The following is a 16,906-nucleotide window of genomic DNA, read 5'->3' on the forward strand; positions in this document are numbered from 1 at the left end:
GGAGGGAGAGCCTCCAAGGAAAGAACTACAAGCCCCGTGATGCAACAGGACGCCGAGGCAAAGACCCTGTCTCTTTGCGCATGCGTAGAAGGAGCAGGAAAAGGAGCCGTGTGCCCAGTGAGTACCAGGGAGACATGGCCCTGAAGCCAAAGGGCTCTGGCCTGAGGGAAGGAGGAGTAGGGAAATGTCGCTGAGTTTCGAAGGAGTAAGGTCAAAGTGAGGCGCTTGGGAGGAGGCTGGGTTCTAGTACTGGGGTTTTTATTTATCTATCTATCAATCACTGGGATCCATTTCCTATATATATATATAGGAAATGGATCCCAGTGATTGATAGATAGATAAATAATATATGTGTATGTATGTCTGTATGTATGTATATATATATGTGTGTACATGTGTTTATGTATATCTTTCTATCTATCAGTACATACATACATATTATTATTATTATTATTATTATTATTAAACATTTTTTGTACCCCGCTAGCATCTCCCGAAGGACTCGATGTGACTTACAAAGGCCAAGGCCTCAACACAACAATAGCAAAACAATTCAAAACAAATTAAAACATAAGCAGCAATTAAAATATAAACAATAACAAAACATTACACCATACGGAATAAAAACCAGGGCCGAGCCAGGGATGGGTACAGGTTAAAAAGTGCTGGGTGTGGCAGGTGGTATGTTGGATTTCTGGGCAAGTGCAATGTGCAGAGAGTCTTAAACTCTAATAAAGTGCTTCTGGGACAGAGTGCTGGAGGTTATCCTACTCCAGAAAGGCACATCAGAATAGCCAGGTCTTCAAGCTCTTCCTAAAGACTGCCAACGTAGGTGCTAGTCTAATGTCTTTGGGGAGGGTGGGCAACCACAAAAAAGGCCCTGTCCCTCGTCCCCACCAAACGCGCCTGCGACGCAGGTGGGATCGTGAGCAGGGCCTCTCCAGATGAACAAAGGGAGCGCGTGGGTTCATAAACGGAGATGCGGTCACATACATACATACACATGTACACATGTACACAGACAGGGCCACAGCAACATGTGGTAGGGGACGGCTAGTGTATGTATGTATATATAGATATAGACACACACACACAAATACTCAGATATATACACACATATATACACCCACACGTATATATATGCAAACACACATATATACACAAATATATGCACACACACATAGACACATATACACACACAAAACACATGTACACAAACAGGGCCACAGCAACGTGTGGCAGGGGACGGCTAGTGTGTGTGTGTGTATGTATATATATATATATACACACACACACACACATATACATACATACACTATCCATCACATACATACACACCCTCCGTCCCCTATCACACATTGCTGTGGCCCTGTCTGTGTACATGTATTTTGTGTGTGTTTATATGTGTCTATGTGTGTGTATATATTTGTGTATATATGTGTGTTTGTGTGTGTATAGATATGTGTGTGTATATGTGTGTTTATATGTGTATATGCACATTGTGTATATATGTGTGCATGTGTATATGTATATATGTATGTGTGCATGTGTATATATGTGTGTATATGTATATTTTTGTGTGCATGTGTATATGTATATATGTGTGTATGTATATGTATGTGTGTATATGTGTATATTTGTGTGTGTTTGTGCATATATATGTGTGTGTGTATGAAGGTATGCATGTGTATATGTATATGAGTGTATGTGTATCTGTATATATGATATATTTTGGGTTTTTTTAAGTTTATTCCACTGGGGTTTGCGTATGTGTGTGTTTAGGGGTGATGGACACTCGTTGCACTGTTAGGTGTATTGTCTCCAAATTTCGTGTCAATTTGTCCGGTGTTTTTTGAGTTATGTTAATCTCACAAACAAACATTACATTTTTATTCATATAGATTGTATTCCTAGGAATACAATATATATATATTCCCAAACATCTGGTCGTCCAGGTATTTTAGACTCCCAACTCCCAGAATCCCCTAACCATATAGAGGAAATGGATCCCAGTGATTCCCAAGCTGTTGACCTTCAGGTTTTTGCACTGCAACTCACAGCAACCTCAACCACTTTGGCCAATGGTTAGGGGATTATGGTAGTTGGAGTCTAAAATACCTGGACCACCAGGGTTTGGGACTCACTGATAAAATAGTGCTATAGCTCTACAGATTTGTTCAGCAGCTGTAATCAGGATAAACCAGACCTGGGCAAACTTCGGCCCACCATGTCTTTTGAACTTCAACTCCCGCATTCCCTGTGCTGTATCAGTTCCATTGACCCAAAACAAGACCATCTGCACCAATGTTTCACAATCGAATATAGTTGAGATGGTCTTCTTTTTTATTTATTTACTGTATTTTTACCCTGCTCTAACTCAGCCCCGAAGGGGACTTTAGAGCAGCTTCCAAATTGGCAATAATTTGGCCTTATCCAAGCTACTGATTGCACATTTAATGTCATTGTATGCCTTCATTATGTTAGAATACGTTGGGGTAGACAAATGTCCATGTATACCAGTGGTTCCTAACCTTTTTTGCACAGGGACTGAAGACTGACAGGTCGCAGGTTCGAATCTAGGGAGAGCACGGATGAGCTCCCTCTTATCAGCTCCAGCTCCTCGTGCAGGGACATGAGAGAAGCCTCCCACAAGGATTATAACATATCAAAACTTCCTGGCATTCCCTGGGCAACGTCCTTGTAGACGGCTAATTCTCTCACACCAGAAGCGACTTGCAGCTTCTCAAGTCACTCCTGATACGACCAAATACCTTAATAATAACCCTAATAATAATAATAATAATAATAATAATAATAATAATGTTGCTTCGGTATTATAAGAGGGTTTCGTGAGACCAGTCTCTCTCATTGTCGTGTTGGCAACCACTGATATAGATAGATAGTTAGTTAGATAGATGGATGGATAGATGGATAGACAGACTTGTAGCCAAGAGGTTGGTAGGGAATCATGTATTGGATTGGGAGTCAAGTATTGGATTGGGAGTCAAGTGCTGGCTTTGGCCTATAAAGCCCTAAACGGTTCTAGCCCAAAGTACCCCTTATGATCCATCGAGGACATTAAGATCGTCTGGGGAGGCCCTGCTCTCGGTCCCACCTACGCCACAAGTACGTTTGGTGGAGATGAGAGACAGTGCCTTCTCAGTAGTGGCCCCTCAGCTATGGAACGCCCTCCCTAAGGAGATGAAATCGGCTTCTTCGCTCCTAACGTTTCGGAAAAAACTTAAGACATGGCTGTTCGAGCAAGCATTTGCAAATATTGAGTAAAGGACCTAGGAAAACATAACAACTACACAATGGAATTGGACAATGTCTTTTATTGAAGATTTATTGACTTATGTTTTTACTGCTGTTGTTTTGATTTTATTGTTGTTAATGTTTTTAAATTGTACTGTGTTTTTTGTGGCATTGAATTTTGCCTTGTAAACCGCCCCGAGTCGCCGGAAGGCTGAGAGAGGCGGTATACAAATAAAGTAAAGTAATAAATAAATAAGATTCCTTGTCCTGCTGGTCCGAGTTATCAGGAAAGCTAGTATTTATGGTATACTTTGAGTTGGTATACTTTTGTTTTACTGTTTTCTGCTCTTCTTTTCCCTCAGGAACATCCTGGCTTTGCAAGAAAGCAGCCATTACCTTCCCTCTCCGTGTCCTGAGCCTCGATTCCTCAAGCTGGCACCACGATGACCCTCTTCCACTTTGGGAATTGTTTTGCTCTGGCATATTTCCCTTATTTCATCACCTACAAATGCAGTGGCCTGTGAGTTTTATTGTGGTGTTGTGATAGAAGGATGTTGCAACTGATGTAGGCTTGACTTGCTTGTTGATTTCATCAGAGATGTTTTGTGACCTGAGCTGAAGAACAACATGATGATCCTCCTGGAGATACCGTCATTATCAGTAACTAGCAAAATGCAAGAAAAGTGAGGATAGGAACGCAAATAAAGCCAAAGTTGGCAACACATGGTACTTCAGATGATGTTGGGTGAACATCTCTGTCATAATTAATATATTAAGATTAATATATTAATAATTATTAATATATTAATAATGTAATAATATAAAATATTGTGTTTAGATATTTCTTGTAAGCCACTCTGAGTCCCTTTTGGGGTTAGAAGGGCGACATATAAATGTTGTAAATAAATAAATAAATAAACATTTCACCTGTGATCATGCTTGCTGTGATTGATGGGTGTTGGAGTCCAACAAATTCTAGAGATGCAGCGATTCCTGGCCTTTGTGAAAAGGGAAATTTTATATAGCACTTTATAAGAGTATTTCTTCTCTGACCTATACCTCTCTGTGTTTTCATCTCTTTCAGGTCAGAGTATAATGCTTTCTGGAGATGTGTACAAGCCGGAGCCACTTATCTATTTGTCCAGCTTTGTAAGGTATTGGCTTCTTTTCTGTCTTTGGAACATTGACAGTACTGTGTTGTCAAAGGATTTCATGGCTGGAATCCCTAGATTGTTATGAGTTTTCTGGGCTGTATGGCCATGTTCCAGAAGCATTATCTCCTGATGTTTTGCCCAGGCATCCCCAGAGGTTGAGGGGTCTGATGTGGGTGAAACATCAGGAGAGAGTTACTGCTGAAATTGAACAGATAGCCATGCTTGTCATGGAACATAGAGGTTCTTCTTCCTCAGAGGCTTGACTGGAGATCAAATACAATGGTACAGAGTGAATAGAGTGGTCAGCCCCTCCTCCAATCCATCCTTTTCTCTACTTAACTGGATTGAGTTCATGATCATCTGTGGTGATCTGCATAATGCTTAAATACAAGACTAATTTCCCCTCAAATTTCAGAAACTTTCAGATATATAAACTTGGCTAGTCCAGAACACTTTGTGACCACAATCTTGCCTATGTGATAAGTTACCTTTTCTAAAGCAGTGTTGTAATTGCCTTTCTCTCTTGCTTTCTCTTTTACAGATGCTATTTTTAGCAACCTTCTTTCCAACCTGGGAGGGGGGTGCAGGTGCCTATGACTTCGTCGGGGTAAGTTCAACTCTGCCAATATTTCAATTGTCTGCAATCATTTGTTTACACCTTCTGTGTGAACAAGGGTGCAAAAGATTGGGTGCTGAGAATTATTTTGATATAGGCATACTCCCTTTTTGCTGTCTAATGAACTCAAAGGACAGTCCCGTTGGGACCAATAACAAAAATTTAGGGACACCCTAGAAAATTGTAATGGAAAATTCTAACAGTAAGTTTGTCTTATTGTTGCATGCCTTCAATCCATTTCCACTCTGAGTCCCCCAGGGAAGATAGGGCAGAATATAAATAAAGATTGTTGTTGTTCTCTCATGTTCTTGCATGGGTAGCTGGAGCTGACAGACAGGAGCTCACCCTGACTTGCAGATTTGAACCACTGACCTTCAAGTCAGCAGATCAGCCGTCACAAGGGTTTAACCCATTGTGCCACTGCAGCTCCATTCCTTTTCAGGTTAAATAGCATAATCGGATAGCACTGTGATTTCATAACTGCTCCATTTGCTTTACCAACTCAAGGGTTGAACCTTGGGGAGAAAGGTGTTTTTTGAAAGTGCAGACATATCCCTTGGATCATCCACAGAAAAAATATTCTCCTAATGTATTTCTCCTACATGTATCATCATGTACTAGTCTAAATAAGTAATACTGATACTTTGCTAGAGCTTTTACATTTTGACTGACAGTGCAGAAGATATGGAAGCATTGATGTTGGCACACTAGGGGATATAATATCTCTTGAAGTTGTTAAAAACTAAAGTGAGAATCATGCGTACTGTAGTATTTCTGATTTCTATGTGTGCATGTGAAAACCAGACAGTGACAAAAGCTGCAAGGAAGAAAATCAAAGAATATAAAATGTGATGTTGTGCAATTTTTATGGATACTAAAAAGCCAAATAAGTGGATTTGAGAACAGATCAAGCCTGAATTCTCACTAGAAATGATTAAAGTGAAAGAATGGAGATAACTCATTGGAAAATACAGTAATACACAGTAAAGTAGAAGGCAGTAGGAAAAGAGGAAGGACTTCCTTGCCCATGGATTGATTCAGTGAAGGAAACCATGGCCCAGAGGTTGCAAGACCTGAACTGTTATAGTAATCAGGATCCTTTGAAGGGCTCTCTTTAACAGCTGACTTGGCAGCAAATGACAATAACAACAACAAGTTTTGTAGGTGGTGTTGGTGGTGGCAATAGAGAATGGCAAATAAAGGAAAGTTTTTGGGCTGCTGCCCTGACCTTTTTTGTCTTGTGCCAGGAATTCATGAAGGCCACTGTGGATTTGGCTGACCTGGTGGGGTTGCACCTGGTGATGTCCCGGAATGCAGGCAAAGGGGAGTACAAGATCATGGTGGCGGCCATGGGGTGGGCCACAGCAGAGCTCATTATGTCCCGGTGAGTTGCCAGAAACAATGGAGGTTTTCAGATAGCGCCACCTGAGAATGTGGTATGGGTGGAACTAACCAATACTTAGTCATCTACAGTATGACCTTCTTATCCATAGATTCACAATCCATGTTTTCCCCTATCCTCCTTCCAAAAAGTGTCCCTCCCCCACCCCCACCCCCAACCGGGAAGTGTTTGTGGGTTTCTAGGTCTTCCAGTGCAATTCCATGGATGCTTCCAGCCCAAGTGTGGTCAAAATATAGTTGGCTATTATTCACATTTTCATGTATCCACAGAGGGGTTTGGAACATACCCCCTGTGGATATGGGCCTATACCAGGCACGGGCAAACTTCGGCCTTTGGTGTTTTGGATTTCAACTCCCACAATTTCTAACAGCTGGTAAAACATCTGGGCATACCCTGGGCAACATCCTTCCAGATGGCCAATGCTCTCACACCAGAAGCAACTTGCAGTTTCTCAAATCACTCCTGATACAAAAAAAAAAAAATCAAATTTGCAGATGACACCACATTGGGAGGAATAGCTCATATCCCAGTGGCCAAGAGCAGTATCCAGATATCTTCCTGACAGTAAGAGCTGTTTGGCAGTGGAATACGTTGCCTCAGAGCATGGTGGAGGCTTCTTCTCTGGAGGTTTTTAGGCAGAGGCTGGATGGCCATCTGTTGTGGGAGCTTTGATTCTATGTTTCAGCATGACAAGAGGCAGGACTGGATGACCCTTGTGGTGTCTTCCAACTCTATGATTCGATGATTGAATGCTGGAATTCAGTCCTGTGTTAGAAGACCAAGGTTTTCACAGAATGCCCCACACATTTTGGCTTATAGTCATTTATTGATGAGGGAAAGGTCACATCATCAGGGATACTTCACTATATTGCAACCTCACAAGCTGTACCTTGTACATTAGAAAGAGGTGGCTAAAATTTAGTGAGCCTTTATGATTAATGGTCTGTGTTTCTTTTTGAATTGGGGAAGATGTTTACCTGTAGTATACTGATTGCCGAGGGGGGTTCTTGGATGTGGGAATGTGTTTGCATGGCAAGATCTGTTCCTGATAACCTTCATGTCTCTGGCAGATGTATCCCGCTGTGGGTAGGAGCTCGTGGCATTGAATTTGACTGGAAATACATCCAGATGAGCATTGACTCCAATATCAGTCTGGTAAGTTCCAATTCTTACTGTTTATTGTGAACGTCCCTAAAGTATGATCATAGCTGATGGGGAGAAAACAAATAAAGGCTTGAGTTTTATTTCTTTGGGGTCTCCTTTGAGTACATAAAAACAAGATCACTACCCTGGCTTTTGTATTTGATCACACATCAGACACTTTCCAAGTGTCTAGGACTGTGTGATGTATCGGCGAATAATGTGTGCAGATCCAAGTAGGGTGGTGTTTTGCAGCTGACAGATGGTAATTTTGTTAGCGCTTATTGTTTTTAAGTGAGGCCAAGGTCTTTAGACACTGCACTCAGTGTGCCTATCACCACTGGGACCACCTTGACTGGCTTGTGCCAGTCTTTGCTGTTCTCTCTTTAAATCCTCATATTGTGTAAGCTTTTCCAGTTGCTTTTCGTCTATTATTATTATTATTATTATTATTATTATTTCAGTTCACTATATTTTTTCAAAGTGGTTTTTGGGGGAGTTTTGGGAGAAAATGGATTTGTAATCCTATATGCTAAGAATAATTTGATTTTTGGAGCATAGTTCCGGGTGGAGCCAAAACAGCATACAAGAGGGAAGGAGGAATAAGTGGGAAGCTATGCTTTAATAAGGAAGACCACTAAAGGTTAACTATGGTTGTTTGCTACAGAATGATAGTAGATGGGGAAGAAAACCAGAGAAGGTGGCCAGTAAATTGAAGTTGGTTGAGCCTTTGTAATCTTGAACAGGGATGCTCAATTTTACGTTTTTTTTTTCGTGAGGGGGTCTCTTGTGACTAGAGTCCAAAATACACTGCTTAATAGAATTGCCATAAAAACCATAGAGATCATTCATTTCTGTTTACTCCATTTCCCCCTTCCTTCCTGCTACTTGTCTGCCTCTAGGTCCACTATATTGCCATGGCTGCCTTGGTGTGGATGTTCACACGCTACGATCTGCCCAAACACTACCGACTGCCTCTTACTTTCCTCTTGGGAATCAGTGTTTACAAGGCTTTCTTCATGGAGTGAGTGACTGGGAGTGCACAAGGAGCTGGGGGTGGGGGGCAGCTGTAGCTTTTGTCAGATGATGGGCATTGCCCACTTAAAATATGGAAAACAAGTGGATTAGTTAGACAGATATTGTGGTTTACATGGTATATTAGGGGTAACTTTGAGGTTTTGTTATGGCTGCTACGGTATATTTTAAATCATCACTGATGTTAGGCATTTTTTATGCATTTTAGCTGTTTAATTGTCTAAGGCACATGTTTTTAGGGTAATTATGTTATATTAGTGTAAATATGTGTTATTTATGTTACATTTAATTATTTTACTTTTAATTCTTTTTAGTTTTAAGTTTACTAATGTTGTTGTGTATTATTTTGATGTATGTGAATTTGATTATGGCATTGATTATTTGCCTTTTTCTATGTAAATCTCTCTGTATCCCCTTGGGGATTGGGGGGGGGGTCTATAAATAGAGTATTATTATTATTATTATTATTAGTAGTAGTAGTAGTATTTGAAACACAACAAGATGAGTCCACAGCAGACAATATCACTTTGCTGGCTGTTGTATTGGATCACACGCTGGACATTTCAAAGTGTCTAGGACTGTGTGATGTATCGTCAGATAATGCATGCAGTTCCCAGCCAGGTGGCCTTCTGCAGCTGGCAGATGGTAATTTTGTCAGCGCTGATTGTGTTTAAGTGCAGACCAAGGTCTTTAGGCACTGTACCCAGTGTGCCGATCACCACTGGGACCACCTTTACTGGCTTGTGCCAGTCTTTGCAGTTCGATCTTTAAATCCTTATATCGTGTTAGCTTTTCCAGTTGTTCCTCTTCAATCCATTACTACTACTACTACCACTACTACTACTACTACTACTATGTGTTAGGAATGACTTGAGAAACTGCAAGTCTGGCTGTCTGCAAGGACATTGCCCAGGGGATGCCTGGATGTTTGATGTTTTACCATCCTTGTGGAAGGCTTCCCTCATGTCCCCACATGGGGAGCTGGAGCTGATAGAGGGGAGCTCTACCCATTCTCCCCAGATTCAAACCACTGACTTGTTGGTCAGCAGTCCTGCTGGCACAAGGGTTTAACCCACTGTGCCACCTCTTCTTATAAGAAGAGGAAAATCCCACTTAGAACCACAGTTCTCAAGCTTCACTAAATTTGTTGCTGTTCAAGATATTCTTTGAATTTTTAAGCTTCTGCTTAGGAATGAGCATGTGTTTGGTGTTTCTAGAATGCTGTCAGATATTTTGGGATGTTGAGGTTGGAAAGCTGGATTGGGTAAGATTTGGATGGCTGGAATCCAAATTGGGGCCCTGCACATTGCAGTATCTCTGTGTAAAATAGCCTAGATTCAAATCTCCCATTAAAGCAAGAGGGAGAGCCATTGGCCCTTCAGATGCTTCTAATGTCAACTTCCACCATTCCTCACCATTGGCCATGCTGGCTTTGATTTTTGGGAGATCTATATTGACCCATATTGAATATCTTAGATTGCCTTTCTGGTTTGACACAAACCTTTCAAATGTGGTGATTTTCCATCTCCAGTTTTGTTGTGTTTTCCTTCTCCCCTCACATCCTTATCAGCATCTCCTTCTCTCCTTTCTTTACAGATCTTTTGTCCACGTCTTCCTCCTGGGCAGCTGGACAGCCCTCTTAGTTAAAGCTGTGATCACCGGCCTCCTTTCCTTGAGCTCCCTGACTCTCTTTATCACCCTGGTGCACAGTAACTGAGGGTTGATCTTTCCTCTTTCCACCTCTTTCCAAGAGCTCTGTGTCCTGGAGCTGCACAACCAAGTCGTGGTTGCCAAGAGGACACACAGTTTCATCTTGCCTGTCGAGAGATCAATTCTAATGGGGCGTTTAGTCTCAAGCACAGCATTAATAATAATGACAATAAAATAGTGTTTGTTTTTTTATGGTTTGCAAATGTATTTATTTGTTTATTTATTTCAAACTTTCATATCCCGATCTCCTCAACCTCTGTAGAGGGACTCAGACCGGCTTACAGTAAGGATTCAATGCTAATAGTACAATCTAAAAACATCATATATTAATGAGTTAAAATACATATCGATTAAAATTACAAGTAAGCCAAATCGCCAAGATAAAATCATGTCCAACTCAGTCCGTATGTGTGGTCGATAACTTTTTTCTGTAGCCGGTTTCAACCATTACTCTGGGAATGCTTCCTTCCATAGCCAGGATTTCACCAGCCTCCTGAAGGACAGGAGGGAGGGGGCAGGTCTGATCTCAATCGGGAGAGAGTTCCATAGCCGAGGGACCACCACAGAAAAGGCCCTGTCTCTCGTTCCCGCCAGACGTGATTGTGAAAGTGGCAGAACCGAGAGCAGGGCCCCACCAGAAGATCTTAATTATCTTGGTGGTTCATAGGGGAGAATACATTCGGACAGGTAAACTGGGCCGGAACCATATAGGGTTTTGTAGGTTAAAACCAGCACTTTGAATTGTGCTCGGAAGCTAATTGGCAGCCAGTGGAGCTGGCACAACAAAGGAATTGTGCACTCCCGTTAGTAATCTGGCTGCTGAACATTGGACTAATTGCAGCTTCCGGGCAGTCTTCAGAGGCAATCCCACGTAGAGAGCATTGCAGTAGTCAAAACAGGATGTAGCCAGAGCATGGACCACCGTTGCCAAGTCAGACTTCCCAAATGTAAAGTTACTTTGGCCAATGTCTTAACACAGGGGTCATCAAACTTTTTAAACAGCCAGGTCACAGTCCCTCAAACTGTTGGAGGGCGGGATTATAATTTGAAAAAAGCATGAATGAATTCCTATGCACACGCACATATCTAATTTGTAGTGCAAAAAACCGCTTAAAACAATACAATAATTAAAATGTAGAACAATTTAAACAAATATAAACTTAGTATTTCAATGGGAGGTCTGGGCCTACTTTTGGATGATGAGATAGGATTGTTGTGGTTGTTGTGTTCTTTCAAGTTGTTTCAGACTTAGCTTGACCCTGAGCGAGGGCCGGGTAAATGACCTTGGAGGGCTGTATCCAGCCCTCGGGCCTTAGTTTGAGGACCCCTGTCTTAACATGTCCATTGCGCTTCCCTGGGGAGGATCGGTAGGGCTCAGTGCTGCCCTTTCAAGAGAAAATCACATTGGCACACTTTGTGGGGTCAGCTCTTTGCAAATCAGACTTACTCCCAGGGATCATGGAAAATATGGCTTCAGATAGCAGTCAGCCCTATTCCACAAAGTGACAAAAACAAGAAAGTGAATTGTTTGCTCCAAGTCATGCCTAGTCTTTAAACTGAAAGCAGATAGAGCAAATAGAGAGATTTTAAAACCAACTCTCTACTTGCTCTTTCAGCTTTCTATAATGTCCGGATGTCTCCCAAGGTCAGTCTAATTTTCACTATAACCATTAAGCAGCTTTGGAAAAGCCAAAATAACATAAATCTTATTTCTTTGCCCCCTCCCATCTTTGTTGGCGCTGCCATAAAGAAGGTATCTGTGGGTGTGACTTATCACAGCCACCTTAACTGTACTTTGAAAAGACCAGGCTCCCAATTGTAGAGAATTGCAAAAGGCCCTGCCGTAAACTACACTTTCCAGAATGCAAAGCTGCTTAGGACTCAAATGAGGCTGAAGGACCCAAGGAGGGCTGGCCTCACCTGTCGCCGTTTAGAGTTAGTCTAAATAAAATAAATATCTGCAAAAAGGACTTAAGTGAGTAATAGTATCTGTGCTAAGTTGTGATTGTATGTCATAAAGACAGACATTCAAGGGGATTGCTGTTAACGTTTTTTGGGGGCATAAATTATTTTGGTCTAAACTTTTAAAAATCCCCAAAAATCTGTAGATGTGTGAATCTTTATAAAACTTCCAGGGATTGATGCCCTCATTATCTTGTGCATTGTATATAAAATTCAAGTAGATGAAATAGCTTTTTTAAAAAAATGTTATTTATGAAAACTTTGAAAATTTGCCAAAATTCCATGGATAAGTCAAATGTTCTGGTGAGTTCACTGCGGTAAATGTGTCCTATTACTGTAGGAAATTTTATCAGGATAGCTCAAAAAATGGAGAGAAAAGCCCCTCAAGTTTCCCCACTGACAGTGATGTTTTCCCTATTGTACATGCGTGACTGCCACTAACAAAGTACTTACGAAGATTCATAAGTTTCATTAGAGTTCTGAAATTTTTACTCCCAAAATTTAGAAATGAAGTGCTAGCACCCCTACTTTTGAACACAGTTTAGAACCATTTTTTAATGGATTGCACATGCCTAAAAAGAAAACGTTTCCCCTTTAAGTCTGGTTGTGCCTGGCTCTTGGGGGTGGTGCTCATCTCTATTTCTAAGCCGAAGAGCTGGCGTTGTCCATTGATGCTTCCAAGGTCATGTGGCCGGCATGATTGCGAGGAGCACCATTACCTTCCCGCAGAAGCGGTACCTATTGATCTACTCACATTTGCATGTTTTCAAACTGCTAGGTTGGCAGAAGCTGGGGCTAACAGTGGGAGCTCACCCTACTCCCTGGATTCGAACCTCCAACCTTTTGATCATCAATTCAGCAGCTGAACACTAGTGACTTGTTTATGGATTCATTTTCATTCAGTCGACTTCATTATATTACTGCATCTGTGAAATTAATTGTGACTCAGGTGTATGTAAACAAAAGCTGACTATTTTTAAGGAATGTTTTGTGTATTCCTGCAAGGATGGCCCTTGTTCTCTTTTCCAACTCTCCAATTCTGTGATAAATGAGGCTAAACAGCAACCATTTGTGTCATGAAATTTTATTTTTAATTCTGCTCTTCCTAGGGAAGGATGCAGTTACGTAAGGCTCAGTCTTGTCCACTCTCCCATCCATTTTGCTGAATTTTTAAATCTTTGTCTTGAGTTAACTAACTTGGTTATTAATAATTATTTTTATAAGTCATAGACATTCTCATAATGCAGAATTCTGTGGTCAGGACCAACTTGGCTGCCACATTAGCAGACACAGAATCCTGTTAATTCCCCCTCCTCCTTTGCACACTAAAATCTCAAAACAGTTTTTTTAAATAAAGCTATCTCTGAAAAAGGTAAAAGATGAAGCAAGCTGGACACGGCCGAAAATCAACGACAGAGCCACATCCTTGATTCCTTGTTGTTTCTTGCCTCTTGCCCTGGGGAAATGTTGACACCAGGAAGAAATGCATTGTCCATAACATTTTAGTAGTAGAGTTCTTTGTCCCACCAACCTGGAAGAAGACAGAATGAATGGGGTGAATTCAGAGCCATAGAAAGTGGTGAAGAACTCTTGAGTGAATAGGCCTCTGCCATCTTTAACATCTATCCAGTGTCTTAGAAAATACGTGCATTTTTACCTTAGCTTGGCAGTTTGAAGCTGAGAAAAGACAAAGGCAGAGAACTTGCTGGAAGGATGGATTTTCCTATATTATTGACCTGCTTATTCAGTTAATCAGTTAATTTGGGTTTCCTTTGCTTCTGCATCTTCTAACTGCCATCATGGCCCCCGGATAAGAGCTGGCCCCCAACAACATTTAGGGGCCTAGGCTGGATGCCACTGTTGTGCTGGTGTACTGAAGCAGCAGTTGTTATATCTACATGGGGGGACCAATCCTTTGTTCGTTTTTTCACCTTCCATTTCCACCAATAACTTACTTCCAGGATGTCTTCGGACTCCCAGTTTTCTAATTTCATCATAGACAAAGATGAGAATGCCGAAGGGCATGGGGACTAGCCACCACTGGAATCTAGAAAGGTCCAGGTAATGGAAGAAAATTAGTTTGATGCACATTGCTATAAAAATCTGGGTGATTGTTCAATTATGACTGTTTTGTGTTAGATGGAAAATATTTGAGTATCATTAATGCAAGAACCAGGCTTTCATCTTAAATTGTAGTCTAGGATGCTTGAGATGGGCAGCCCAATGCTTTCTTCTAGTCCAGTGGTTCTCAACCTCTTGGCCCCCAGATGTTTTGGCCTTCAACTCCCAGAAATCCTAACAGCTGGTAAACTGACTGGGATTTCTGGAAGTTATAGGCCAGAACTCCAGGGGACCCACAGGTTGAGAACCACTTCTAGTCTCTAGATCACCAGGCTATTATGATTGCTCTCCATGGTGCTGAATGACATATTGGAGCAATATTAGGCCTATCAGACAAGTTGCTGGACTGTACCTTACATGAAAAGTAAGGGATGATGGGAGTTACAATCCAACAGCATCCAGAGGGCCACAAAATGCATATTTGTAAGGCCTAAGATACACAATTCTGAAGCTCCACGGAAATCTTTAGTAAAAAGCGAAAGATTTATACGATCTGAAGAGAAACCAGTGTATGAAGCTGTACTGGATGGCGTACTAGATAAAAATATGGGCAGTATATAGCTCTTTAGACATTGTTGATACTGGATAGGGACAGGGAGGGCTAAGCTGTAGCACAATCACTATACATAATAATTACATAGCAAAAGTAAACATCTTAAGACTATAGTAATTTTATAATTATGTAATGTCTCACAAGGTGTATGAGACAAAATCCCTTTCTCAATAAGTTTGGAATACAAGATTTCACAGGGGATGACAACTGAACAGGAGATGGGAAATGGAAATCTAGTGATTAGAGGAATTTTCTGTTTAAGTTGCAAACTAAGGGTTTGTTTTTTTTTTAAAAGATTTGGTATAAAATGTGCTATGTTCTGAAGGATTTAAAGATAATGATGGAGGAAGACATAAGACAGTGTTTAGAGGCAGATCCATTTAAGGGAGATTTTTTTTTACTACTGAGGACAGGAGGGTTGGAGGGATGAAGGTCAATTACAGGGATAAGGCAGTAGAAAGATAATTCAGTTTTTTATCGTGTCAGAAGCAAGAATTGACACTCTACAGAGATGTTGCTCAGGGGATACCTGGATGTATTGCTATTCTTCTCTCATGTTCCCGCATGAGAAGCTGGAGCTGACAGACAGGAGCTCACCCTGTCTTGCAGACTCGAACCACCAACTTTCAAGTCAGCAGTTCAGTCAGCAGAAGAGTTAACCCATTGAGCCATTGTGGCTCCTAAGATATGTCATGAAACAAGGGTAGAGAAAGATGAGAGCTAGTGTGGTGTGGTTAGAACATTTGACTAGAATGCATAACATCCAAATCCAAGTCTTGATTAAGATCTGAAACTTATTCAACAAACTTGGGCCATTGCCATTTTCTCAGACTGACCTACAGAGAACCAATGCTAGAGGAAGTAATTGGGTTTTTCCGATGAAGCAGCCATCCTAGATTAATGATTTGGAGGTACCACTGGGTCTTTTCTAAGTGCAATCTCAATGGAAATTCAATTCTTACCGTATGGGCATGAAGTTGAAGATATTGGGCATACCAGGGCAGTAGCAGAGGAAGCAGCCCAGGCAAATTTGGAACACAATAGCAATCACCAGGATTTTGTTTCTGAAAAAAGGAAAGGAATTTATTTATTATTTATTTATCACACTTATATCTTGCCCTTCTCAACCCGAAGGGGACTCAGGGAGGGCTTACAAAGGCAACAATTTGATGCCACATATGCACATATCATCGATAAATAAACAACACTTTAAAACATTAAAAACTGACCAATTTAAAACATCACATTAAACAACAATTTAAAATCACACAATCCAAGTCATCATCCAGGACCAGTCAGAGTCGTCAATGTTAATTCATAGTCTCTTATTGCAGTGCTCCCTTTACTGAACAAAGGCCTGATTCCAAAGCCATGTTTTCACTTTCCTTCTGAAGGCCAGGAGGGAGGGGGCAGATCTAATGTCAATGGGGAGGGAATTCCACAGCTGAGTGGCCACCACTGAGAAGGCCCGATCTTTCATTCTCAACAGTCGTGCCTGCGAAGAAGGTGGGACCAAGAGCAGGGCCTCCCCAGATGATCTTAAATCTCCAAGGTGGTTCATAGAGAGAGATACATTTGGACAGATCATAGAATCATAGAATAGAACCACAGAGTTGGAAGAGACCTCATGGGCCATCCAATCCAACCCCATTCTGCCAAGAAGCAGGAAAATTGCATTCAAAACACCTCTGACAGTAAGTTGTAGCAGGACTAAGTGTGTGTGTATTGAAAAACCTTGTGGTGGTAATTATTATGTACAGCTGGTAATGTAGGTCAACCAGCAATCTGGGACCACACCCAATAGGGTATAATTGTATGGGTTTTTTAGAATACAGTTCTCGAGAGCTATTTCTCTGAGGAGATTTATGCTCAAAGGCTCTGCTCTGAGGAACAGGTTGGAGAGAAGCCATTATGCTGCTCTAAAGGAGGCTATGGTGGAATAGCTGTTTGTTCAAGGT

The 16,906-nt window shown here is 41.3% G+C and overlaps 2 protein-coding genes and 1 pseudogene across 3 annotated transcripts in view; 1 reads left to right on the top strand and 2 right to left on the bottom strand.

The window, feature by feature from the left end:
- The first annotated feature begins 15 nt into the window (after positions 1–15).
- LOC132780243 (BOS complex subunit TMEM147) lies at positions 16–10,504 on the top strand. Of its 2 annotated transcripts, none has more exons than XM_067462134.1 (8): positions 16–117; positions 3,618–3,775; positions 4,340–4,409; positions 4,951–5,016; positions 6,273–6,409; positions 7,498–7,582; positions 8,470–8,591; positions 10,199–10,504. In XM_067462134.1, exons 2-8 carry the CDS (start codon positions 3,699–3,701, stop codon positions 10,317–10,319), a joined length of 678 nt encoding a protein of 225 aa, XP_067318235.1. In that variant the 5' UTR covers positions 16–117; positions 3,618–3,698; the 3' UTR covers positions 10,320–10,504. The 2 variants fall into 2 exon arrangements, with proteins under 2 accessions (XP_067318235.1, XP_067318236.1); XM_067462135.1 differs by having other exon boundaries at positions 117–205.
- Positions 10,505–13,413: 2,909 nt separating this feature from the next.
- Positions 13,414–16,906, bottom strand: part of LOC132780244 (potassium-transporting ATPase alpha chain 1) — a 34,317-nt gene continuing 30,824 nt past the window's right edge. The window contains exons 21-23 of the mRNA XM_067462123.1: positions 15,911–16,012; positions 14,230–14,321; positions 13,414–13,805 (exon numbers count right to left, since the gene is read on the bottom strand). Of these exons, the coding sequence (XP_067318224.1) occupies positions 13,777–13,805; positions 14,230–14,321; positions 15,911–16,012 (223 nt within the window). The 3' untranslated portion in view covers positions 13,414–13,776. The remainder of the gene's footprint in view (positions 13,806–14,229; positions 14,322–15,910; positions 16,013–16,906) is intronic.
- Positions 14,802–14,908, bottom strand: LOC137095741 (U5 spliceosomal RNA; annotated as a pseudogene).

Source organism: Anolis sagrei, chromosome Y, assembly GCF_037176765.1.
Source record: "Anolis sagrei isolate rAnoSag1 chromosome Y, rAnoSag1.mat, whole genome shotgun sequence".
Taxonomy (NCBI): Eukaryota; Metazoa; Chordata; class Lepidosauria; order Squamata; family Dactyloidae; genus Anolis; species Anolis sagrei.

Coding starts and splice junctions, on each gene's coding strand:
- LOC132780243 (XM_067462134.1), top strand. CDS start 3,699: ATGACCCTCTTCCACTTTGGGAATTGTTTTGCTCTGGCATATTTCCCT. Junction 4,410..4,950: donor TATTTGTCCAGCTTTGTAAG/GTATTGGCTTCT, acceptor TCTCTTTTACAG/ATGCTATTTTTAGCAACCTT. Junction 6,410..7,497: donor GCAGAGCTCATTATGTCCCG/GTGAGTTGCCAG, acceptor TGTCTCTGGCAG/ATGTATCCCGCTGTGGGTAG.